This window comes from Desmodus rotundus, chromosome 10 (assembly GCF_022682495.2).
Source record: "Desmodus rotundus isolate HL8 chromosome 10, HLdesRot8A.1, whole genome shotgun sequence".
NCBI lineage: Eukaryota > Metazoa > Chordata > Mammalia > Chiroptera > Phyllostomidae > Desmodus > Desmodus rotundus.
In genome coordinates, this window is record NC_071396.1 from 32,033,339 (window position 1) to 32,060,165 (window position 26,827).

Genomic DNA, 26,827 nt, shown 5'->3' on the forward strand with positions numbered 1-26,827 from the left:
CACAAGACTGAGCCTGGCCGTTATTACTTCTTAAAGGGGTCCTAGATCCTTAGGGTGATTGGGGCCCCGGGTGAGCAGAGCGCAGCCCGCAACCCGGCCTGGTGGCCTGCCCCGCCCACCTGGGGCCGCAGTCCCTCGAATGATTCGGTGCAACGTGTTTGTAGCGGCGGCGTGGGCTCTTCCGGGCGCTGCAGTTTCCTGCCAAGCACCGCGCAGCCGCCTCGGCCGCAGGATCCCCGGGAGCAGGCCTCAGCGCTGGTGCTGAACCCGGGCTCAGCCGAGCACCCTGCCAGGGCCCCGAGCCACCCACCCGCACGATGCGCGCAGCGCCGCTGCTGCTGCTGCTGCCACCTCTTCTGCTGCTGCTGCTAGTGCTTCTGGCCGCGCCCGCCGCCCGCGCCAGCCGTGTCCAGTCCTCAGCGGCGCCGCAGCCAGAGCACCCGCCGCCTGGCTCGGGGTCTGCGAACACCAGCCGGGCCGGGTCTGGGGAGGCGGCGGTGGCTGGCGGCGGTAGCTCCAATAGCAGCGGCAACGCTCTGGTGACCCGCATCTCCAGCATACTCCGAGACCTGCCAACCCTGAAGGCGGCCGTGATCGTGGCGTGTGCCTTCACTGCCTTCCTCATCGCCTGCCTGCTGCTCCGCGTCTTCAGGTGCGTCCATTGGCCTCATTTCTTCCCCAGCAGGTCCCCTGCACTGCTTGCTGCCTGTCAGCGCACGCCCGCGCCACCTTCGCGTACAAATGCTCTGAGTGCACGGCTCTGATGCACCCGAGCACCTTGGTGTGCTCCATCTACTCCCCGCTCCCTTTGCCCCGTGGTGGTCCGCTCGCAGGGTGTTCCTGGTAACATTTTAGGAATTTTCTCCTCTTTTAACTGGATAGATATAAAAGAAATACTGGTCTCCCTTGAACTCTCTGTTAATGCTTAACACTAACAATAGCGCTCAGAATTTTGATAACCTTACATAGAATTTATTTTTATACCCATCCCACAGGTGAGGAAAATGTTTCCCACGAGGTATGATGGCTTATCCAGGTAAAGTTAGTGGTGGAGGTAGAATTTGAACACAGGTCCGTCTGACTTCAGCCTTTCTTCCTTCTTCTATCTGTGGTTCCCCTAGCCCCCAAACTGCCTTTTTTTCCCTCTTTCTTGTGCTACCAAAAGAAGCAGCATCTAGCATGTGGGGTTGTCCACTGGATGCATGTCGGAGCTATGCTTTGCAGCTAGGCTTCAGGCTGCTTGGTGACTGAGTGGCCTCAGTACTTTCTGTTAGTGGGGGACAGAGACAACTCTGCCATGCTTCTGCCTGTCTGAGCTGGCCCAATGAAAACTCCATGGGCATAAGGGTCCTTGGAGAGGCTTTTTGTAGGTAGCTCAAGTTCAAAGAAAAAGTATCTGGGAAATTGGGAAGGATGCCCGGGTCCCTGGAGTAGTGAGATGGAAAGAGCTACCTTTCTGTGTAGGAAATGAACCAAATGCATCCTGTTACTCAGATGGGCTGCCGGGCAGAGAGAGAGAGAAATCATTCACTGCCCATTCCCTCCCCTTCCAAGTGCACACAGTGTGCTCTGGTGTTTGATCAGCTGTTGGAGGTTTGGGGCCTGGAGCTTGCTCTCTCCACAGGAGCATTTTCAGCTGCAGGAGCAGAAACCAGACCTGGAAGGGCAGGGTGGGGAGTTACCCATAGGTTTGCTGTTGTTGTGGTGTGACTTGGAACCAAGGCGTTGCCCTGTGGGTCTGTAGGATGAAATACCAGTGGACCTAAGAGAATGGAGAAGGGGGAACTGTGGCCCCCCCAGCCACCAGACTGTCCTATGCCCTGGCTTAGGCCATGTTTTCCTCCCTTTGCTGGTCCCCTTCTTGTGGGAATTGAATTGTCCCCCTCTTCACCCCGGCCTTGCCACTGCCCATGCCTTTCTGTTTACAAACCTCAGTGGCTCCTTGTAGCCATTACCTGGGCACGGCATTCGAGCCCATACAAGCTGACACCAGCACACCGTGTGGCCGTGAGCCCTTCAGAGCCTTCTCTCTCTCACTTGCTCCTTTTCTTACACTCCACAGTGCTGGTTACCTGCCCCTGGGCCCAGCCCTTCCTGCTTTATCACCCACCACGACTGCACACAGCCGCCAAGACCGAGCTCCTATGCTTCTTCCTCTAGGTAGTTTTCTTGGACATCTGAATGAGGCCGTGACGTCCTTTTCTGGCCTCTTGTAGCCCTAGCCCTGTTCATCCTCCATACAGCCCTTCTCACACTGGGTTTAGTGCCCAGGTCCCATACTTAGAGACAGCCTTGGAGGGCAGGGGTGACCAGTCCATCCCAGTGTCTCCGTACCCCTCACTGGCTTGGCATTCAGTGGACACTCCATTATCCTTTACTGATTCCCTGGTTGTTCAGTTGGAGTGAGCGTTGACGCCCAGAGCAACTCTGATCCTGCAGGTTTGAAACATTTAGCTCAAAATAGGCCACCAAGCCCATAAGGCAGTGTACTTTTAAAGAAGTTATTTGAACTATTTTGCCAGTCTGCTCTTCATTACCCAGCAGTGAGGGGGAAAAGCAAGCAGCATGTGGCCAGATGTGAGGGCCCTGAGCTGTGTGCTTGAGTGGGAGAGCGGCACCCAAGCCTGGCAGGGATGGGTCCTCGTTGGCTTGGATGCAGAGTGTTGGGAGAAGGTTCTGACTTCATAGGAAGCCAGTTGTGGACATGATCTGCCTCCTTTTCCTGGGGATGTGTTCTCGTTGGGGTGAGTTTCCAGGTGGACAGCTGTCACCCTGGTTGCTGATGTAGACCAGAACTTATGGCATTCATAGCAGGGAAGGGCCCAGATGGTTCACAGTCCACATGTACTCCTTGGCAAAGGAGAAAGTTGTATCTCAGGGCATAGCGTGAGTCATCTGTTTGATTCCAGAGCACTCTACAAGTCTATGGCCCAGGCAGTGCCAGGGCCCCATCATGCTGCTCAGTGGTCCATACTGTGCCTTTTCCCTCTTCCCACGGTCCCCTGCAGGCTCAGTCTATCAGGCTTCCGAAGGCCTGCTGCACTGGCTGGGCATCCTTCTTACCTGCTCCATCTCCCAGCTTCTTAGCAGGCAGTTACCATTCCTGGCCTTTCTACCCCCCAGTCACCCTGAGGCTATCCCACCTGTGCTCACAACCCTTTCTACCTGCTAGTCCTTCTGCCTGCCCTGAATCCCTACTTTGTCTGTGAAATAGACACAACAATAGTCTTCAGGCTAGTGCTTCTGTTGCCAATATTGTCTCTGCTCCCTGCAACCCCTCTTCTTAGCATGTGGGCAAGGTGGCTCTTTACATCCAAGGCCTTGCCTCCCTCTTGAGCCCCTGTCTTGGCTGTGTCGCTACTCCAGCCCTCCTGCACTTCCAGGACTTCTCCAGAGGTGTCCTGTGGCCATGGATCTGCATGTCCTGCCCTACTCTGCCCCTCTGCCTGAGTTTCCCTTTCTCACTAAGACCACACTGCCAGCTCCTTGCTGTTGGCCCTCCTGCCTTGTCTTTTGTGAGAAGCCTGCCTTGCCAGGGCCGCCCAGTGCCCCCAGAGTACGCTGGAGTTTTGACTTTCCTATGTGGAGTCAACAGAGTTACTGGACATGTCTCTTTGCCATATGGGTATGATTTGGTATCACATTGCTTTGTTCTGCATTTCCCCGTTTTCTGTAGAGGTCGAGTAGCCATCTCTTCCTATGCTTGTTAATCCATAAGGTTTCCCCATCCGTAGCATCATTTGTACTTTTTTGATGTATTTTAATCATTAAGGAAAACAATTTTAAGATGAGACAGAATTGGAAGATTGGGAAGGTAGTTTGGAGGTAGAGTGCCCTCTGGTGAGAGTACGTGTGTGTGCGTGTGTGTGCGTGTGCGTGCATGTGCGTGTGTGTGTTGCACATGCAGTTCTGCCCAGCTCACAATGAAGCCGCCCCTCATGTCTGTTCCTTGGCATGTTTCTGAGAGCTGGAGGGAATCAACACAAAGGCTGTGTCTAGTAAGTAGAAAACTTGGATTCCTCCAATTTTTTGTGTCACAGTGTCTGCAGGGGTAGCACGGATGCAGGGATAACACACACGCCAGTTCTTGGTACCTTCTGCCCCATGCGCTCTCTTAGGTCTAACTTTACCCTTTGAGATCTGAGGGGATCCAGCTTTACTCTCTGGTGTCTTACAAAGAAGGTGGAGACAAGTCAGAAACTGCCACCTGAAACCACAGCTTTCCTTTCCTCTTGGGGAACCTTTCCCTGTCTTGGCGAGTCTCCCAGCTCTCCTGCCCAGGCCACCTTTCTCCCAGATCTCTATTTGGCTATAGGCCCAGCCACGTCTTATTTCAAAAGCTCTGTAAAATCCCCTTATCTGGAAGAAGGGTTTGTTTCGGTGCTTCCTGGGGGATAGAGAGGAAGGAGAGTTCTCGGTGATCTGCCGTCACCCAGCTGTCACACGTGTTTCAATGGCAAAGGTGCACACCACCATGTCCTGCAGATGTTGGAAGCAGGGAAGCTTAGTTATTTTATTCAGCCAGGTCTTTGAAAAGGAACAAAAACTTTCCTGCTTAGCCTGGTGTCCCCAAATTTGACCTATCAGCTGTGTATTGACATTCGTAGTAGAATGACAGTTAAGAACAAATATAAAAGGCTAATGCTGTTAGGATTTGGGGGAAGTTGCCATTCTGAAATGTTTTTAGTTATTGCTCGTTTGCGTAGCAGTATTGTTTTAATAAGTTGGAGCTTTAGGCAGAGCCATGGTCAGAAGGCCTAGGCCTGTTCTATGACTGAGGGAGGCTGTGGAGTTTGTTTGACATCAGAAGGTCATTTTTGGTGGTTTGACTAAGATTTTGAGTTGAGGGGAAAGCTATAGAAGTGAAACATATTCATCTTAGTTTAATTTGAAATTTTAGTTGATTGTTTCCTTCCGTTATATTGAGATATAATTGAGATACAGCACTGCATACATTTAAGGAGTACAGCATAATGACTTGGCATATATATTGTGGAATAAGTTTAGTTAACACTGATCATCTCAGATTTTAAAAAAAGAAAACTGTGTGGGTTTTTTGGTGATGGAAACTTTTGGGGTTTACTTTCTTAGCCACTTTTAAATACACCATGTGGCAGTGTCAGCTCGAGTCATCACGCCGGGCATCACGCCCCCCGCAAGGATCTGTCTCTGCAAACTTCCATGCAGTGGAAGTTTGTACCCCTTGACCACTTTCATCCAACTGCCCTCATCCTTGATTCTGTGGGCCACAGTGAAGGGGGAGCGTTAAATAAATCTAATGCGGCAAAAATCCATCCAGACAGTTTTAAAGGGCGTAGAGAGTGTGCCCTTGATTCAGTTCTCTACCAAGTTAAAAAAAAAAAATGCCGTGGCTCATGGGAAGAACAAGCCTCTCAGCTCTTTCTCACCTGGGGAGGTTTTCCCCTTGGGATCAGTTGGCAGTGTAAGGAGACATTTTTTCTTGTTGTGACCTGACGAGGGGGATGCTGCTGGCATCTAGTATGGAGAGACCGGGGATGCTGCTGAACACCGACGGTGCATGGCACAGCCCCCCCAACAAAAGATGATCCAGCCCAAGACGTCAGTAGTGCCAAGGTGCCCCCGAGTAGAAACCCCAAGAGCCCTGGCTGTGAGGCCTGCTGGTTGTCTGCTGTGGGCAGTGACTGCACCTTTCTGGGCGTCTGTTCTCATCACTAACTACAGTCCATGCTTCCAAGGGCTGCTGGGATATTTACAGTGAGACAGAGTCACCAAGTCCCTGGCTCCCTCCTCTTTCAGCTGCTAAATGTCCTATTGTACTTAAAAATGCTATTGTGAAAACAGATGCAATTTACACCCAACCTTTTGGTCTTGCCTGCCAATGAAGATACAGCCATACGGCCCAAAGGATCAGGCAGGTGCATCTACTTCTGAGCCGTGTAAAAATGGAATGGGTGACCCGTTAGCCTGTGAGAGCCTCCCTGGACACATAGGGCCCCTTGTAGGACCTGTCTCCCTTGACTACCGAATTCCCAGGATGCAAGAGACGCCCTTATTAACAGGCTTGTGAGGACCTGGGACCTTCCACTGATTTCTTCTATCAACTGGGGAAGGGAGGAAAATCGCTCTTTAATTTAACCCTGAGCCCTCTGGCTTATCTGGCTTTACCCATATACTCTCATGCCCATGTACCCATGTGAGTGCTTAGCCTCCTGTGGGACGGTGTCACAGGAGGGAAACCCTCCTGTATTCAAGCAGAGAAGGTTTCCTGGGTCGTGTTCAGTGTTTTGGTTTTATGGCTAATGTTTCGGTTCTAGCCATTTGCAAAGGGAATTTCTGGGACCATGCATTTAGAATCATGTTGTCATGGCTTCACTTAAAAAAACCTGTACGTAGTCTAAGGGCGGTCTGTCAGGAATCCAGACTTGATACTTCTTTTCCTGAGAGTGCGGGGAGGAGGAAACCCACACTCGGTGGCAAGTGTGGAACAGAGGAGCGCGTGGCAAAGACCATGGGCAGGGCACGCAGGACGGGCAGGGCCACAGGGTCTTGTAACCTCTCAGGTGTTGGGTTTCCTCGCATTCAGAACTCCCCTGGCCTCTTTCCCTTTATCTATTGTACAGGTGAGAAAACTGAGGCCCAGAAATGAAGTTCACCCAGTGAGTTTGTAGGAAAAGTTGAACTTAAGCCCAGTGGTTCTGATGCCCAGCTTGGCCTTTTCTGGGCCTTCAAGATGTGGAGGGCTGGGTTTTGAACTGGGCAAGCTGGGTGTCCCCAACCCCCAGCCAAGAACCTAGGAGAACACCTGGCTGAATGGCTAGTTCTTCCCAGTGTATGTAATGAGACCTCCTGTGAATGTAGGGGCTGCCACGGGGAATGCTCCAAGGCAAGGGAGCTGCCAGTTCAATCTGGGAGAAAGGATGATGCCCTTGGATGCTGCTGCTGGCCAGATGAGAAGCAATCCGGTTCAAAAGGGGGAGTGAGGTATCAAAAGCAACACTAGGTAAGCTCTCAAAGGAAGGGCCTAGGGGCTTCGGACAGGTACAGAGTGGCCTAGGAAGGCAAGTAGGGAGGACAGTCAGGACTGGACAGGGTGTGAGGAAGAAGACGTTCTCCCAGGACCCAGTGGACCAAGCAGGGTTTGTTGTGGGAAGGGCTTGAGCAAATGATCACTTGGAATCATTAGGATGCCGGTAATAATAGCAACTATTATTTATTAAGCTGTTACTGTGTACCAGTCAGGCTCTGTGCTCAGTATTTTGTTTAGGTGTTTCCTCATCCTTATGTGCTGCGCTGTTGGAGTCCCCATTTTACAGGTGACTAAATCAAGGTGCAGGGAGGAACTCTCTTGTTCAAGGCCATGCATGTGGTGAAGGGCAGCAGTTTGACTTCCAGTCCGGCCTTCTCCACCCTCACCCTGTTGAGGATTTTGGAAGACATGAATTCCAGCTGGAGGATTTTGGGATTTGTGGTGGGTCAGAGGAGCAAGTGAAAGATTTGAATAGAGGAGTGAAATAATGAAAGGGTGGCTTTAGACACAGGATGGCTGATGAGACCTGTGGAAGGCACTGGAAGCACCAGGTGGGAGGGCTGGAGGCCTGAGTGGAGGAAGAGAAATGTATCAGGAGGCCCGGAAGGGCCTGGAGTGGGGTTCATGGTGAAGGGGGTTAGGATTGGTCCGTCAGGGTAGCAGGCTCGCTGAGAGATGATGACGTACAGGTGAAATTTGCTCATGAAAATGCCAGTCATGCAGCTGGACATCTGGGCTTGAGGTGGACATTTTGGGAGCTTCAACTGAGAAGTAACTGTCCCTGAAGTGGGGGTAGTGGTGGCAAGAACTGACATGTGGCAGGACAGGTAAATGCTAAAGGATCATTTATGATGCGTGTCCGCAGCAAAGTGACAGCAGTGTGGATTTCAGTGAATGTCCACAAAGCACAGCAACACCAGAGTTTCCAGGCCGTGCTGGACCCCCTGGGTTCACTGCAGAGCCCTTCCTGGCCATCTTGCTGCTGCCCTGGAACCAGCGGAGCTGCCCCTGGAGGCTGCCTTCCTTGCTCTAAGCCTCGCTTTCCTCAGCTGGCACCTCACATGAAAACGAAGCACACCCAGCCCTTTGCAAACACACTTGAGAGCTGGAGGAACAGCTCTTGGGGCATTGCTGTCGCCATATTTCAGGTGGTTCCTCAAACAGGTCAACCCTGGGGTATGATTATTTTGTCTTAGAAGAACGAGAATTGGGTTTGTCCCACAGGCATTGAGAGAGGGGGAAAAAGCCAAGGGTAAGGAGCAGATGGAGGCAAAATGCTGTAGTGTTATGGAGAAAAGCCCTAAAAAATTGTCATTGAGCTTTTAGGGCTTGCCTGGCCCATGCTGTGTGATGCTGTATGAAGCGCAAACCCCACTGGACACACTGTGTGTTGTGTGCTGGACGCAGTTGTTGGGGTTGGTTAACATGGTGCCACTTTGTCAGTCATGAGGGTGGCAGTGCCTAAGCAGGGAGGGAAGCAGCTCGGTTGTGTAAATAGCAGTCGGCACCCTAAAATCGTGATTGAACTGCTGGAGAACAGATATAAGGGAGACCTTGGCTGAACTTGTGTATCATTCCATCTCTCTGGGCTCATGGTTTTTAGCTGAATTATCCAACATCACTCATGCTTGGCACTTGTGACCAAGTACACCATGGCCAGGAAACTGAGTCAGAGGTTACGAGCTGATGGCCTGCAGGTAAGTTTTTCATTGTTGTTTTGTTTTGATCTGCACAGGGTTTTTGACTGAGGTAGTTAAGGGCACTTACAAATGGGGAGTCTTCAAGTCAAAATTAGATCTCCCGCTTTTCGTGATAAGTAGGGTATCTGGGAGCACAGGGCCTCTGTTCCCCATGGCAGTGCTGGGTTTGTGAGCACCACTCGGTGTATCTCCTTCTCTCAAAGGCAGAGTCGGCTGCCAAGCGGCCAAACATCATCACGTTTGTTCTAATGTTTATGTCACACCAGGCCCGCTTCGCCGGTTTTCTGTGCGTCCGGGGCTCTGGGGCATTTGAGCTTTGACGTTGTGCTTTGAGTCATTTCGCTTGACTGGGTGCTGGTACTGGAACAGAAGGGCCCAGCACGGCGGGGAGGGGGCAGCCCCAGGACAAGGGTAAGGTGTGGTGACGCCGCTGGGTGCATCCAGGAGGCTCTCAAACCCCTGTGTTCAGGAAGGCCTGGCTGGAGCCCTGTCAGAGGTGGCAGGTGGTGACTCGCTCAGAGGCACTGAGACAAAGGAATTGTAGACCTGAGATCTGAACCCCAATCTCTGGGTGTGCCGGCTGTGGATCTGACCACCACACCCCCCAAATGAACTTCAAAACACCAACTAACCCTTATGGGCTTGTTTTGTTTGTTTCTCTTTGTGGGGAGGGTGAGGAAGGAAGGCCTCTCTCCAAGCTGTTCAGCTGAGCTCTGCTCCCTCTGTGTTTGCATAAAGCTGCCTGCCAGTGTTCACTGGGAACCTGCTGCTGACCAGCTGTTGAAAGGGCCTTTGAATAAACAAACCCCCTGGCTTTAGGATTGCATTTCAGGGTAGAAGAATTTTGAACTTCTCCTCTGTCTTGTTAGAAATGTGTATTTTGGCTCCGGTGGAAGGATCCTTTGTCTTCCAGAATGTCCCTGGTCCTGCCTGATCCTGTGAAGCGCAGCATGGACATTTATTGAAATCCACACTGCCGTCACTTTGTTGCAGACACTGGTCTAGTGAGACTGTGTCCCAGGGGAGAGAACTTGTGTCAAAAGGGCCCCGCTGCTGAGGATGGGCCCGCAGTACCTTTTCCCTTCTTTGTTTCCTCAGTCTCCTCCTCCTCCTCCTCCTTCAGGAAGCAGTATGCCGGGTAGTTTCCTGAAGCTGCTCTCCTGCTCAGCCCCGCCCCCCCCCTCCGCCAACATCCATGTACAGCTGAGGAGACAGGCCTGGGTACAGACAGGCCTGGGTACAAAAACACTGGGTTTCGAACCCAAGTCTGACTCTACACCTGGGCCCTTTCTAGACCCAGGGGCTTCTTCCTTCAGCTGCATGCATCTCTGAGTGAGGTGAGGGCTCTGTCCACAAGGCTGACCCACTGTCCCCTGGAGAGACGCCAGTGGCCTTGCAGCCTGTGGCTTTTGCTGAGGCTGCTGTGCTCATAGACAGCCCTGTGAAGAAGAGCCGCCACCGTGTCTGTTCACAGGAAGCCCTACGCAAAAATTTTTATGTTGTCACCGAAGCACTTTCACACGTATGGTTCTTTGTTTCTGGAGCAGGCGAGAGCCCGAGAGTTTTAGAAGTTCTGAGGAAATGGGCAAGTTATGCTTATATGTGGGAGGTTTACTATTAAAATATGGAAAATGCCCAAGATGGTATTTATTGTTACAGCAGTGGTTTCAGCTCGTGCTGCACCTGCCTTCATTTCTTGGGGGCCCTGCAGCAGTTAGGTTTCTTTAGGTTGTGTGTGACAGAAAACCCAGCCCAGCCTGGCTTGGTGAAAAAGAGAGTAGCTACGTAGTTTTCAAGGAGGGCCGGCTTCACAGGAGATTTGAAACTTGGTCCCTCTCTCTCTTTGGGTGTCTACAAGGGGCTTTCCCAGCCCTTGGGTTCGTGTGTTGGGGCTCAGGCACAGTCAGCAGAAGGGCCCGTCCGCCCCTTTGCAAAGCCAGGTGCTCCTCCGAGCAGCCGTGAATCATCTGGGTGGAGATATGGGCTGTTTTCCTGAGAAGGGTGTGGTGTGCGGGTCTGTGTAGATGGGAGCTTGACCCCCATCTTGTGGGCATGGGGATGGGTGGTTTTCCTTGTGGCTTTGTCTGGGATTGTCTGTGACATTTGGAATCACTTCTGGGCTCAGATGTCCCCCATCCAGTATTGGAGATGGATTTGGACAGGGATTGTAAGTCACCTAGGGCAGGATGCAAAGATTTATTTTACTCCTTTGTGGGGAGGTGGAGATAAATCAAGAATCTGTTGATGGTGAGAATGTGGGACCAAGGGTGTTTTTATAAAGTTAGCCTTTACACCCCTGCACAAGGCCTGCTTCCAAAATACCATTGTCCCATGACCACTGGGGAGGCAACTGGCCATGCTTCCCCTCTTATCTCCTGTCACCAGGCTTGGCACTGGCATTATGCTTCATGCCATGTTCAAAATCCAAGCAGTCTCACAACTGTGTCTCTCTCTCTCTCTCTCTGTCTCTCTCTCTCTCTGTCTCTCTCTGTCTCTCTCTGTCTCCCTCTCTCTGTCCCCTCCCAGTGATAAAAGCAGGGAGGACAAGCTGTCCTGTGATGAGACTTTGGGTTCATCAAGATTTATAGCTGGTTTCTTTCTATTTCCCAAAGTCTCTACCCAGAGAACTCAAATGACTTTGGAAGTGTTATTTACATACAATATGTCGTATTGTTGGTAAATCATACTAGGTAGGTAAGACGAGCAAACCGATATTGCTCAGAAACTGGGAGGAAACTTTGAAAGTAAACTTGTGTTTTCATTGTTTTGTGAACTTACCGAGTTTGTGGATGCTGAGGACAAAGAGCTCTTGCATGAGTCTTTGACGTGGTCTCCATCGGGAATGGCTTACAGTCGGCAGGAAGAATGATTAGAAAATATGATTCTTCAGTGCCCCATTTATGATTTTTTGGGATTGGCTGGTTTCTCTTAGACAGTATTGAATATACTTAAAAAGGAGGGACACTGGAGAAGATAAGGCATTTGGGAAAGAGTTCAGGAGACTGGAGAAATAAATGCAAAGCACATCAGTAGTCATAATAATAGCAGTATTCCCAGTGGCATCCTGAATGCTCAGCCATTCCCTGATAAATGTCGCATCCTTCACGCAGACAGAATGATGCTGGAGACTGAAGGCCTTGTCTCAGCACTTTCCCTGTGGCCCACAGTGGTCCTCTATTATTTCAGAGGTAAAAGCTTAGTGTTGTAACCCAGTAGCCTCATAAATCCTCATGATGGATACAATACTGACTCACTTTTACAAGTCCTGGTCATAGAAGAGAGGCTATAACACTTCTGTTTGTTTATTATATTTACTAACAGTCATTTCTGCTGAGAGCCTCCTGTGTACAGGCTTATTGCATGCATCATCTCATTTAATTCCCCCTCGCCTGGTGGGGGGCAAATATTATTCTTATGCCATTTTATTTATGAGGAGAGCGAGGCTTAGGGAGATTAAGTCACTTTCCCATGACCGCACAGGGAGAAAGTGGCCAGGCTCTGACCCAAATCCCACCTGGCCGGCCCAGAGGGCAATGCTCCTCATGCCAGTGGGGCCACCTGTGCTTGGAGAGGTGGCCATCGACACAGCAGGGCCAGGCCGAGGTGGACGGGGTGGGGGGAGGCCACGGGGTGCATCAGGCCTGTGCAAGTGTAGGGCTGGCTCCTCTCCTCACTGAACATTTTCACCTTTTGTTCATCAGGGATTTTCTTTGCATTAATTTTGCCATTTAAAAATATTGTTCCTGGGTATTATTATCTATCTTGGTTACTGGGATTTCCAGTGTTCAGGGCAGGTATAATTATCTCCATTGTGTGGGCGAGGACCACCAGGGTTATGAAGGCCAGGAGCTGTGGTATTCGCCAGGTCTCCTGGGACCCGGATTGGGGACAGTAGTGTGGTTTGCTTCGGTGGGGACCGTGGAGTTTTCAGGAATGTGCTTCTCTTCCAGGTCAGGAAAGAGGTTGAAGAAGACCCGCAAGTATGACATCATCACCACTCCAGCCGAGCGAGTAGAAATGGCCCCACTGAATGAAGAGGATGATGAGGATGAGGACTCTACAGTATTTGATATCAAATACAGGTACAGGTGGGGACAGCAGCTGCCTCCTGGGTTCCTGGACTTGGGCTGGTGGGACGCTTTGCCTTTGAAAACCCCACAAGGCCAGGCATGTGTTCTTGTTCTCTGGTCAAGTGTTTGACCTTGGGATGTGCTGCTTATGGGGCAACTGCTGTGATTCCTACAACAGCACACAGCACTCAGAAATCAACAGGTGACATGTACAGAGAAACTGTTATTCCCTACTTTTCCCAAGTGCCAACACTGAAAAGTCAGCTTTTCAGGAGGAAAGGGAGGACTGAATTTTAGACGAGAAGCTCTTTGTGTATTTGCTCTGGGGGACTTGGAGTGAGCAGCCCCATCTGTCACACACTGTACACAAAAATGGGAACTTCTCTCTCAGCCTCTCTTAAATTGATTCCCCAGAGCAGGGAGTGAGCATGGCATTTACTGATAAATTCGAATGCCAGGTGCGTTTCCTCCACATAGCCTGTGGGAAGGTCAGAATGATATTGTGACTTCAAGAGAGTGTGGTTTGTGGGTCCTTTTGGGATGTACTTCAGATGTGTGGGATTTGCAGTGTGAGAGCTGGGGGTGAACATAGTTTAGATATGAGGGCTCAGGGGTCCACAGAGGGGGTGTTGCTTGTCCAAGGTCTCAGTTATTAGTGGCAAAGGTGAGACACTAATCCACGCTGGACCCAATCCTGAGCTTTTCCCTCCAGGGTTCTCCAGAGAAATAAAACCAACAATCCTATATCCATTTATAGGAAGAGATTTATTTATAAAGCTCCAAGCCTGAAGGACTGAGAACCAGGAGAGCCAAAGGTGTAAGTTCCAGTCCCAGGGTGAGAGAAGACCAATATCCCAATTCAAAAATAGTCAGGAAGAGCAAATTCTCCTTACTCAGCCGTTTGTTCAATTCAGGCCTCCAGCGGATTAGATGCGGCCCATCCACATTGGGGAGTGCAATCTGCTTTACTCAGGCTTCGGATGTAATTGTTAATCTCATCCAAAAACATCCAGAGACATGCCCAGAATAATGTTTAACCAAATATCTGGGCACCATGTGACCCAGTCAAGTTGACACATGAAATCGACCGTCATATACAGCTTTTCCACACCTGGGAAGGTGAATCTCCCACATCTCCCCAACTTTTCTAGCACGGCCTTGGCTATCCCTAGCCCTTGGCCTTCCTGTATAAATCAGTACTCAGATTCAGCAAAACAGTGTTTGGGGTTTTGGCTAGAGCAGTACGGACTCTTTTGATCAGTTTAGGGAGAATCAGCCACTTTATGTTGACTATTCCAATCCATGAACTTGAAATGACTTACCATTTTTTAGATATTTTCAAAACTGTCGTTCAGTACTTTGGAAAGCTTCTCTGTAAACCTATTACAGATTTTTGTTAGATATATTCCCAGGTATTTTATATTTTGAGACATTCATGCTTTAAAAATACCATTTTTTATATTTATGTCTAAAAAATGGTTGTACTATCATATTTATATACATTACTGATATTAGAAATAATTTGTTAATGAATCACACCTAGAAGACATAAACAAAACACAGCTTGGTTATAGATAGCAGAGTTGGGGAACAAATCATTAGCTATAATTTACACTTTTGGTGAAGAGCAGCACCTTTTGAAAAGAATCCAAACAATTAGTTCATCCATACTGCAAAATAATATACACATATGAAGGTAGTGATTGTACTGATTTTATTGCTAAGCCATTTTGTCTGCCTCATATTCAATGCACAGAAATAAAACATAACGCGAAGAAAACTGTATCTTCATCATTAGTCACAATACAAAGGGTTTGCTGCACCACGCAGGCCGCAGGCCTGGGGGGTTTGTAAATAGGAGCGCTCGACGGCTTAAGTTGATCAACGTGCTGTTTTGATTCCGAGCCACTGAATAGAATTTTACCCATATTTGGTGACCAAAGTAACTCCTTGGGAGCTGCAATAAGCTGAGCCATTTTTGTCGTAGCCTCATATCTCACTAAATAAGAAAAGGCCCCCAACAGAGAAATATATCAATCACCCTGCCCAGAAATTCTGTCTGTAGGCCCTTTCTTGAGTGTAAAGTGGAGAGGGGGCCCTTTCTTGAGTACATGAATACAAGTATTGTCGCCTAAAGACTGCTGGATTGATGCCGTGTCAGGTGTAACGAAGATAAGGTACATACTGAAACCACAGTCAGATGAAGAAACTTCCCTTACTTGTCTCAGTTCTTTAAACAGTACAGCAAGTTTGTTTTCCAGGCTGACGATTACTGTTGTGTTGGCACTGTTGCCGGCTATGCCACTCACCACCCCAGGCAAATGAGTTTTTAAATATTTATTTTTTTTCAATTTTATTGAGGTATAAATGACATACATTCATTATGTACAAGTTTAAGGTATACAGAATAATGACTTCACATACACATATTGTGAAATGATTACCACAATAAGTTAATGTCTATCACCTCATATAGTTACAATTTTTTTTTTTTGTGATGAGAACTTTTTGGATCTATTCTTCTAACAGCTTGAAAACTCACCATACAACAGTGTTAACTATAACTATAGCCATCACGTTATACGTTATATCCTCAGTACTTCATTTATTTCACAACCGGAGGTTTGTGTCTTTTGACTGCCTCTACGCAGTCCCCCCATCCTCAGCCCCCCACCTCTGGTAGCCACCAATCTGATTTTTTAAATGAGTTTGGTTGTTTTAGATTCCACATGTAAGTGAGATCATACAGGAGTGGTTTTTCAGTCTGACTTACTTCACTTAGCATGATGTCCTCACGGTTCATCCACATTGTTGGCATTGGCAGGATTTCCTTTTTTTAAATGCTGAACGATACTCCTCTGTGTCTGTATCCATTCTCCTTATCAGTTCACCTGTTGATAGATACTAAGGTTGTTTCCATGTCTTGACTATGGGAAATAATGCTTCAGTGAAGACGGCGGTGCAGATATTTCTTCAACATAGCGATTTCATTTCCAAAGGCAAATGAGTAAACGAACCACTTGGTAGGTGTTAAGGTAACAGATACTACTGCTGTTTTTGAAAGAACAGCTTTACTCCCTGGTCAGTTGCAAGGGCAAAGGCAGGTAAGGAACCAGGTCTCAAAGCGTGCTCTGGGGTGTTTTCATTGTAACCAGCGCTCACTCTCTGACACGATAGCATGGGCCCTTCCACATGTGGCAACTTGTATGTAATAGAGGAATCCTCTCCGCCGTCACCATTCTAGGCAGAAACTCAGGACCCAGCCAACCCACGTGTGTTAGTCTTTGACCCCAGATCATCTGTCACAATGAGCCCCTGTGTCCCGCAGGATCGGTCTCCATGCCTGGGTTTCTGCTTCCGGGGCTACCAGCTTCGCTCTGCGGTCACTTTGGAGACAGCTTCAAAGGCAGGTTCCTCTGTAAGCCCTTGCCACAGGATCTGAGACCTTGTCTCTGGAATCTTTTTAAATACACTTTTTCTCACTTTGTCCTCATGACGTTTAAAAATACGTTTGATTTTTTAAAATAATGATTTTTTAAAAATCCAACAACTTCACTAAATTCTTACTGATTCTAGTAGTACCAATGGGGATTTGGGGGGTTTTTGTATAGATGTATCATCTGAAACTAGAACCAACCCCTCTAAGCCCTTCCACATTTTCTCTCTCTCTCTCTTTTTGGTTTTTCTTGTACTCATTTTTGTCCTTTAAGTCATCGTTAACTGGAAGCGATGATAACAGGCCATCTTGTTCTTGCTCTGACAGGGCGTGCTTTTCGTATTGACCAGGAAGAGCAGTGTTTGCTGTAAGGTTTTGTAAACTGTTTTCTTTTCCTTTTTTTTTTTTTTAACCAGGAAGTCTCCTATTTCTAGTTTGCTGATGTCAAATTTTGTTAAATGCTTTTTCTGGCTCTGTTGAAAACATCATACTTTTTCTTTTCCTCTGGTAGGGCGGTAGAATTATATTCATTGATTTTTCTAACATTAAACCAACTTCGCGTTCCTGAGATAAAATGAGCTTGGTCACGGTCGTGTTACCTTTTTATACATTGCTGCATTTAGTCTGCTGATTGTTTTTATATTTCACAATTTATATTTTTTATTAGATAAAGATAGAGTCTGCTAAATAACAGCAGTATTGAGTTTGCTGATGTTTCGTTCAGGACTTTCTTGTTCCTCTTAGTGACTGAGATTCATCTGTGGTTTTCCTACCTTGGAATATCCTGGTCCAGGTTTTGGTAAATGTCTGACTTGCCTCCTAATACAGATTGGGGTGTGCGACTTGTTTTCCTTGTCTGTGAAATAATTTGTATCAGATTAGAATTATTTGTTTCCTGAATGTTTAGCACATCTTGCCAAAACTAGCTGGGAATAGCCTGATGCTTTCTTTGTACAAAGATTTTTGAAAACCATTGATGAGTTCTTTGAACAGTTATAGGACTATTTAGTTTTTATTTTTTCTTGGATCAGTTGTGATGGGTTATATATATTTTTTGGAATTTTATCCATTTCATCTAAATTTTCAAATATATTGTCCTAAGGTTGTTGACAACATTCTCTTATTGTCATCTTTTTAATCTTTGTAGCATGTGTGGTCATGGTCCCTTTTCATCCTTAATATTGGTTACATTTGTTCTCCTTTTTCTTGATCCAGCTTGCTGGAAGTTTGATTTTAATTCATTTATACAAAGAACAAACTTTGCCTTCTTTGATCTTTTCTATTATATTATCATTTCCAATTGATTTCTGCTTCTCTTCCTCAAGCTTTCTTTGGATGCATTCCCTTCTTTTTTTCTAACTGCTATTGAATATTTTAGCTCATTCATTTTCAGCCTTCTTTCCTGGAGTGTTTATTCTGTAACTTGATCTACTTCAGCTGCCTCCCACCAGCTTTCCTTATCTTCCCCAGCCACTCACTAGCCTGCCTCCCGGTTTGTTGGGAAGAACTGGACTTCAAGTAGCTCACGTTGCAAGTGTGTTCTGTTTGTGGTTGAAATAATACAAGGATGTGAGTGAGCTTGGAATAAATCACTAGACACAGGACTGTTGTAGTCCTCCGACTCAAAGACACCCGGCCATTTAGAGAGACCGTTTAGAGGCTTTTTAAATTACTGGTGTCGTGTATGGTACAGAAATACAGATAAGAAAAAGGGGAAATGAAATTAATCTCACTGCTTCACCATAACCACTAGGGTGTGTGTGAGTACATGTGTGGAACTTTCTTTTTTACAGAAATAGGACCATGCAACACATGCTGTTTTGGAACATTTTTCACCTGAACAGCATATCATGAACAACTTTTCAGGTCAATACATTGGAAAAGAACAAGAAATTTAAGGGTAATTTTATGTTTCGTTTAGTGTTTTTGAGAACTTCTTTGTCTACATGTGATCATCTGTTCACAGGCCCTTGTCTTTCCTGTTTAGACGTAGCTCAACTAAATGTTTTGGTTCCCTTTGGGAAACAGTACATTTAAATCGGATGTGGCTGGATCGTGACCTCGAGTGATGTCATGAGTGAGTGCGAAAAGGAGAAGCATGTTCCCGGTGCCAGGGCAGCCAGGCAGTAGCCTGGCTCTTACTATTACACAGGTGTAGTTCTGACAACATCTCGTGACTTAGATCCTGCCCACCTCAGCCAGGCAGGAAGCGGAGGGAAGGCAGGCAGGGCGAGGTTGTGGCCAGCGCTCCTTTTAGGCTTCCATCATCTGGGGTGTTCGAATACATGAGATATCACCTCTGATGTGTGGGGCCCGAAGTTTGGTGTGGGTTGGGGAGGCGGTGTAGAAAAGAGATTCCAACTCTGTACTTAAAAGGGCTAATTAAATGAGAGGAAATGGTGGCTAAACAGAGTACAGAGAACCCTGGGACTTTGAATGGTTCCATATTTCAAAAGGCTATTAAATCCTGGTTGCATGTGTTTTGAGCTTGGTTGGCCTCCCATGCAGCTGTGGCTGATGTTTTGAGCCTCTCTGCATCCCTGGTTTATTACAGGAGACTTTTATGACACTCTCTGGGCGTCCCCTAAGGCAAGGCAGATGCCGTCCTTCCTCCCATTTGTCTGGTAGGTGGCACTGGCATCTGTGACAAACGCTGCCCCAAGGTATGGTGCTGGGAGGACACGCTGCTCCTGCCAACCCTGCCTACTCCAAGAGGGAGGCCCTTGCTCTTTTGCTTCTTAGGTTTGGGGAAAATGTGGCCTGTAGGGATGCAGGCAATTGTTCTAGAATTGCCTGCCTCCCACCCTCTCGAGGATAGAGCTTCCAGTGGGAATTTAATTAGAAACTGATGAGATTTCTATTGCAACCCTGGAAGCTGTGGCTGACATCTTGTCTTTGGAACAAAGGGCATTGGGTGGCTGTTTGCAGCAAGGGAACCCTGGAAGCTACGCTGGGAGTAGGAGAAACAGACTTGACTTGCTTATTCCTAGGCTGAGGCCCAGGGCTCAGGGTCCCCAGGAATACCCAATGGCAGTTGCTAAGCACACTCAGAGCAGAGACTTCTAGAGTGGTTGGGCTCGATGGCGCTTGTGCCCACCCCATACTTGCTCATGTTCTGAGGATGGGGAATGAAGCTCTTTGGAGCACATCCGCTTGTGGACTGTGTAGCGGCAATGGATATCATGAGCTTATGAGGCCTGAAACGAATAGGAAGGGACCTAGGGACCTGCAGGTCCCCCTGAAGATGCTGGAGCATCTGACCTGGGCCTGAAACATCATCAGGGGCTGTCCCCAAACCAGTGTGAATAAAGCTCTGCCACCCTGTTACTTGCAAAATACTGAGCTCATGTGTTAGAAGTGGGCATTTCATGAGGCATTTTTGGTGTTTTTGAAAAGCAATATTGGCCCTTGAGGGGCAGTTCTCAGCTGTATCTTAAGATGTATTGTGCATCTTAAAAAAACTATTTGAGTTTTATGTCTGTAAGGGACAAGCGTATGCAAAATTTTTGTGGCAAGGAAAATTCACTATTAAATCTGACTTATTGACATGCAGTTTATAGTGCTACCTAAGAATCTGTCAGAGAGAGAGAGAGAGAGAGAGAGAGAGAGAGAGAGAGAGAGAGAGAGAAACGGAAAACAACACAGATAACCCTAACTAGCAGTGCCTTTGTAGGAGCTAGCTGCATTGTTGTTTTTCCCCGTTTTGCTGTGCTGGGGTGAAGATGGTGGGACGGCACACAGTAGTCCTCCTGTCTGTCCATCTCGGGCACACTCACAAACGGGACCTTGCTTCCTCCCTCGGCTTCTCTGTCATTGTTTATTCCTGTGGCCTCTGTGCCCTGTTCCAGTCGTGTCCTTGTTCGATACACCAAGAGTTGAGCTGCCAAGGCGCTGAGCAGGTGCTGAGACAGGTGCTTACATGATGAGGGCTGTTTCCACCAACAGACAAGCTTCTTGTAGGACAGGTGGGGGCATGTCCCTCTCCTTCTCTGGGATGGTGATATCCCAATGTCATTGTACAGGATAATGGGAAATCTGAAAGGAAGAAGCATGGGTCACGGCATCTAAATGTGCCTTCACTTCTCACAGGGTTTCCAGGGAGGGCAGGGGAGAGGGGCAGCCTTGAAATCCTTTCTAGTTTACCTCAGTGATGATACAGGAATGTCATTAAGAGTTTGGCCATTCTGGGGGAAAGAAAGGAGTCTAGAGAGTCTTCTTAGAAATCTCTGCTTGTCACTCTTCACGTGTCCAACTTGAGAGCCTGTTCATTTCATTCACTGTGCGTGCAGGATGGGTGAGCCTGACCCTGCTCTCCAGGAGCTTGTGCTGTGACAGGAAGACACCCAGGAACTCTGACACAGGGTGACCTGGTAAGCGCCACAGGGAGGAAAGAAGAGGATGCTGTGGGCAGCCAGGAGGGGCACCTGTTCTGGGCGGGAAGCTTTTCTTAGAGTTGGTGAAGCTTATGGAAGGTTTGAAAGGCCAAGGAAACAAGCCCCAATGAATTAGGAGGCAGGGGGGAGTGAGGGTATTGCAGGAAGAAGTAGGTTTGAGTGAGTGTAGGGGCCAACAGGTGAGCTGCAGCTGTGCCCTTGTGCACCCCCAGGGCCTTCCACGGGGGAGAACCTCAGGGAGACAGATGCAATGAAGACACCTAGGACTTGACGGCCAGCCTCCTCACCCTGTCCCTGTGTCCACACTCCTGGCAACTTCCTGAGTCACAGTCACACCAGAGGGTCTGAAGGGCAGCCATCTACCCCACTCAGACTTGGGATGGGGTCACATCCTTATGGAGAGCCCCCAAAAGCCAGTGACCTCCATGGGAGTTCTCAGGTACCCAGAGCAACTGCTCCTCATGGAGGCGTGAGAAAGATCTGTTGTGTTCTGTTTTCCAACAGCAGCCCTGGAGGTTTAGCGCTGCCGTGGAAGGAACCCAAGGATTAGTGACGTGCTGGATAAGTTGTGGTGGGCTCCCACCATCTGCTTTGACTCTGCCCACCCTGTGCGTGTTAGGTGTTGGTATTTATTCCTGTCAGCACAGGGGGTATCAGCAGCTGCACGGGGGATAGAGTGATGGCAGGAGATCTGACAGAACATCCTCAGGGTATGCTTTTGGGGAATCTGTAAGATGGCATGTCACCAGATGAGGAATGTTGGGATGTCCCTAAAGGTGAATCCTTAGCAGGTTGAAGGTATGTAAAGTTTACACCTCTGTGGATTCTGGCGTCTGCCCTTCCCAGAGTCAGCAGGCCCACCGTAGTTGGCTTTGGTTCCTGTGCACATCTGCTCTGGTGTAGGTATCAAAAACTGAGTCCTTTCACTTTGGTCTGACTCTTGGCTCCCCAGTCCCCAGGCTCCCATCCCTCATCCTCATCAGTGAACTTGCAGGGGATGCAGAGGGAGACCTGACTGTGGGCCAGGCCCAGTGGGAGGCTTACCTTTTGAGGCTCTCAGGCTACATCTGTAAGGTGGGGGTGAGTGCCTGGGGTGTTGACGTCAGTTAGTGGGGGTTAGCCCCCCACTCTGCAACCCAGAGGAGAGGGCACTGGTTACTCTAAAGAGCCAGCCTGTACAGCTCAGACATGACCGTGGGGATTTATCTTTATTTTCTATAGTGTGTTTACCTTTTATTTTTTTGAAATAATTTTAAACCTAAAAGAAATAGTATGGGGGCACTCTTTACCCAGATTTTCCTATTCAACATTTCGCCTCACTTGTCTAACGATGGATCTATATATGTGAATGCAGATTTTTTTCCTGAACCGTTTGAGGGTAATGTTACATATATTATGTGTAAATAATACTGAAGTGTATATTTCCTAAAAATAGGGTGTCCTTATCTTTTAGTAAATAGTTACCTGGTATGATAATATTTATATTTGAGATCATACATTATGAAAAGAAGTTATTTTATAAATTCTATTAAGTCTCCAATCTTTTCCCACGTGTGAATATATGTGCTATGTAATGCCCGTGACGGAACACCAGTAGATGCTGGCGGTGGCTCTGACCTCTCAGACTTGCCTCCTTTTCTAAGTCCTTTCAGATGATGTCTTCAGTAGGTTTTAAAGCTGAGTGAACTCAAACAAGGGTCTGCCTGCAAGGAGCTTCCAGACTAAGCAAGGGACCGACACGAATCAGATAATTACATAAATGGGGAGTCAGCAAACTGCATGTAAAAATTACATGCAGTTCAAATTTCAGTGTTTAATAGAATAGTTTTACTGGAACACAGCCACACCCAAACATCCAGTGTGTGTCTGTGGCTGATTTTGCCCCACAGCAGTGAGTTTGAGTCAAAAATACTCACTTTGTGGACTTTCACAGAAAACCTTTGCTGAGCCCTCACATAAACACCTGTAGAAGTGCTAGGAAGGAGGAATACACAGAGAAAAGAGGCTGTGGGCTGGTGGGTCTACATGGGGAACTAAGAAAGGATCCTAAACTGGGGGCTGAGGAAAGGGAAGGAGTTAACCTGGAGGAGTTCAGTTTGCCTTCCAAACAGCAGCATGTTCAAAGGTCCTGTGGTTGGGCAGTGTGACCCACAGGATGGAGACTGTTAGGGAGGGTCAGAATGGGTGTGGAGCTCTGCAGGAAGGCACTGACTCACTCTTCCTTTTCTTTTAGGTAAAACCTGTTTTCCAGCCTGTTGGCCTCCTGTGGGAAGTTGATCAGCTGCAGCCTGAGTGTGAGGGATCTGGAAGCCGTCTTCTCCGAGGTGTTGAAGCCAAGACAAACATTATTTATGAAACGCTGGCACGTTTGTGTGTGTCACGCCTGCTCAGAATGTCACCGCAGGAGAGTGACCTCTACCACCCTCTGGACACCCCTTTAAAATGTCACCCTTTCTTCTTCCTCAAGAGGGCAAAGGGTAGAAATGTGTTGACTTAAAAAAATATTAATTTGAAAGCAACTGTTGACAAAAGTAAAAGAGATCAGAAGTTATCAAGAACCCCCCAGAAAGCCTGCAGGATATCCATCTGTGTATTTAGGATTTCTGACACCCTGCTCTCCTTCTAGATGTCTAAACGTTCTAGATGTCTAAACCTTTGGTGATCTTTTGGGCTTGGTCAAGTTCTGGCCTTCTGTTGGGAATCACTGTGTAAGAGTTCAAAGTGAAAGCGCTTAGAGCTGGTCAGCCTGTAGCAGAAGTATACACGTTTGTGGCGCCTTACCTTACCTCACCTCACCTTCCCTTTTCGTTTTTCTTTTCTTTTTTAAAGGGTTCAGCAGAATTAAGCATAGCTAGTTCACTAAGAATTTTGAATATCAGGGACTGTATTTGCAGTTGGTCTTGGCCAGGCTGGACTAGAAACCCACTGAACTCAGGAGGTACCACAGGTGTGGGTCAGGGGTTCAGGTGGCTTCTGGAAGCAGGGACTTGGGTTGACTTCTCAGGCTGATAGAGGCTCCCATTTTGCTGTTTCCTTGGGGTCAATGCTTCTGCCAAAGTGGACTGGCAGTGCCTTTGGGACCCTGGGACTCTGTTTTCTCTGGAAAGGTGTTTTGTACTTTTTTTTTTTTTTTAAATCTCCTCTTTTCTTTTCTGGCTTTCTTCAAGGTTTGTGTATTTGCCTGTTAATTGCACCATTAGTTTGGACGAAAACTCTAGCCTTTCCCTGCTCACCCCCTTTTCAGATTCTTCAGTTTCCTGAGAAGGGGCTGCCAGAGCTGCAGAGTCCCCTGGTTCCCAAAGCCCCCTGGGCACAGTGCTCTGCAGCCCTCGCCTGCAAGGATGGTACGTTGGCCTCGGCAGGAAAGAGGGGGACCCTTGGCAAGACCATTATGAGAAGAGTGCTCGCTGCATGGAACACACAGGGCATGCCTGCTCCCCGCTGATTTCACTTCCTTTGTTGACTTTCCTTTTCTCTGTCCTGTTTGCCAGAGGGCAGGCCTGCTTTATCTCTGCCCTCCTTAGCGACCTCCTGGGTCAGCCTGGTGACTACACGGGGCCGGCCACGTAGCAGCAATGTGCCCCCTAAACCTTTGAACTGGAACTGCAGCTCACACTTGCCTTTTCGACAACTGTCAGGGAATGATCAGTGGGAAAGCTGGGTTCCTCTGCCTTACTCCCAAACACCAGCTCCAGCTGCCAGGTGCTCATTGCCAGGCTGGCAGAAGCAGTGGAGAATGACCTTCCAAATTCTGGAGCTTCAAACCTATAGGCTCTTAAATAAAACAAACAAACAAACAAACACAACAACAGCAACAAAAAATCCTTTGGTGTGAACCATGTGTGTATTGCTTTGGATATTTTTGAGATAGAGGCCAGCAAGGTGACTTTGGTGATGAGGGATGAGGACACAAGGCTGGAGGGGGAGGAGGTGGGGCCCAGTGGGAGGTGCCTGGACCTGGTGGTTTAGAAAACAAACTTAGAAATAAGATGGCCCTTGTGGGAGAGGGGGGGCAAGCTATTATTTCATATCCATTCTTAGGCCCACCTAATCATTTCTTCAGAACTGCCTCTTTGGTGAGTAAATATTGAGCCCTCATTGTTTTTTGGAGAATCTTAGGGTATCTCCAAAGAATAGAGAACTAGTTGTGTCAAAAACTGCTGGCTATTGCTGCCTCTCCTACCTGGCTTGGCTTAAGCTTTCTAGGAGTGGGAATGGGATAAGTTGAGGCTGGGTTAATATGCCAGTGAGTTAAGTTCCAGAAAGAAAAGCTCATTGGCTTCCATTCTAAGATGAGGTCCTTGGATGTTAGGGAGACGCTGGCTGGTGAGATCTGCCTTACTCTCCCAAGGAGCTGCTCCTGTTCTCTGCCTGCTAAAGTTGTTCAGGGGGCTCACTCTTGTTTGTGGGTGGTTTTTACAGTTGTCCTCTGTGCCTTTCTTCTCTGATCTCTTCCTTTGTGGTTTGCTCTTCTACTTTAGTATGTTGTTTAGGTTCCTTTGTCTTTGTGTATGTTTTGTAGGTTTTTGGTTTGTGGTTACCATGAGGCTTATGTATATTACTCTTTATAGCAGTCTATTTGAAGCTCATTGATGTTTAACTTCCAGTATATTCTCTAAGGACTATATTTTTACTCCTCCATACACACTTAATATTATTGTCATATTTTACATCTTTTTATGCTGTGCATTTCCTAGCTACTTACTGTAGTTTGAGTTGAGTTTGATACATTTTTTTTTAACCTTCGTAGTAGCTTTTTAAATGTGTGATTTGCTGTATTTATTGAATATTTGGCTTTACCTGTGAAATTTTTCCCTTTATCATATTTTCTTATTTCTGGTTATGGACTTTCCTTTTCTAGTTAAAGAAGATCCTTTAACATTTCTTTTAAGGCTGGTTTAATGGTGATGACAAAGTCCTTTAGTTTTTGCTTGTCTGAGCAACTATCTCCCCTTCAGTTTCTTGTTGGGTCAATTATTCTAGGTTGCAAGCTCCCTTGCTACTTTGTACACACTCTCTCTCTTTTAAAAAATAGATCAAGGACTTTATTATTGGATGAAAATAGTGCCTGTTCACAGATTCTATGCTGTACTTTTCCCTTTCCAATTATTGACCCAATCTTCCTGGTCCTGGGCTCTCTTACATCTTGGCAAGATGAAGACACTTCCTATAGGTTTTCCCATAGTGTGGCCCAAGTATGAGCAAATAGACTTTTGTCTCCAGTAAAAACCCTGGAACAACTGGGATTCTTCAGTTTATCACGTATCACACCTGGCTCTTCTAGAGTCAAGGGAGAAGTTAGCAGACCCCATTCTGCAAAGAGAAGAACTCTTGAAAGAGGTCCTGCTATTCCCTTCTGGCCTGTGCAGTCGCTGATGAAAATCAGCTGACAGACTTACAGGGTATCCCTTGTATGTAACTGGTTTTTCTCATGCTTTGCTTCAAGAAAATCTTTAAATTTTGTATTGGTGCGGGTCTCTTTGGTTTCACCTGGTTTAGAACTCGCTGTGCTTCCTGGACCTGGATGTCTGTTTCCTTTCCCACATTAGGAACGTTTTTAGCCATTATTTAAATAAAGTTTATGTTTTCATTTCCTCTCCTTCTGGGATCCCTATAATGCAAATGTCTGCGTGTGTAATATTAACCCAGATGTCCCTTAGATTATCTTTTTTTCCTTGTTTTTAGTTCTTTTTTCTGTTGGTCTGATTGGTTGATTTCCACTAGTCTTTCTTTAGGTCACTGCTTTGGTGATTTAGAGACAGACCATTAACTAATCTGTTGATTTCCTCTGTGTTTTTCATTTCAATTATTGTGTATTCTTAAGATCTGCTTGGTTCTTTCTTATACTTTCTTTTTGCTGAAGTTCTTTCTACTTCCAAGATTGGTGAGGATACTTACGACCATTTCTTTGAAATCTTTATCAAATTATTTGTTTACTTAGGTTTTTTTTTTCCCTGGGGATTTTCTTATTCCTTCATTCAAGAGATGTTTTGTCTTACCATTTTGTTTGACTTTCTATGTTTGTTTATATGAATTAAACAAAATAGTTGTCTCTTCCAGTCTTGGAAAAGAGGCCTTATATAGAAGCCGGCTCTGTGTAGACTGTGTGCCAGGGGGTTTTGACAGGCTGGTAGGAGCTGAGCGGTACCCAAGTCGTCCAGGGCACTGGCCCACCCAAACAGGAGTGGCTTCAGGTGGGGAGACCAGGTGTGTGTAAT

At 47.4% G+C, this 26,827-nt stretch overlaps 1 protein-coding gene across 2 annotated transcripts; it reads left to right on the forward strand.

Annotated features, from left to right (window-relative positions):
• FAM174B (family with sequence similarity 174 member B) lies at positions 1-26,666 on the forward strand. 2 transcript variants are annotated; one of them, XM_045196376.3, is made up of 4 exons: positions 1-652; positions 12,660-12,791; positions 20,505-20,585; positions 22,843-26,666. In XM_045196376.3, the coding sequence occupies exons 1-3, from the start codon at positions 318-320 to the stop codon at positions 20,545-20,547; spliced, it is 510 nt and encodes a 169-aa protein (XP_045052311.2). In that variant the 5' UTR covers positions 1-317; the 3' UTR covers positions 20,548-20,585; positions 22,843-26,666. The 2 variants fall into 2 exon arrangements, with proteins under 2 accessions (XP_045052311.2, XP_053768786.1); XM_053912811.2 differs by lacking the exon at positions 20,505-20,585 and having other exon boundaries at positions 153-652.
• Positions 26,667-26,827: the final 161 nt, after the last annotated feature.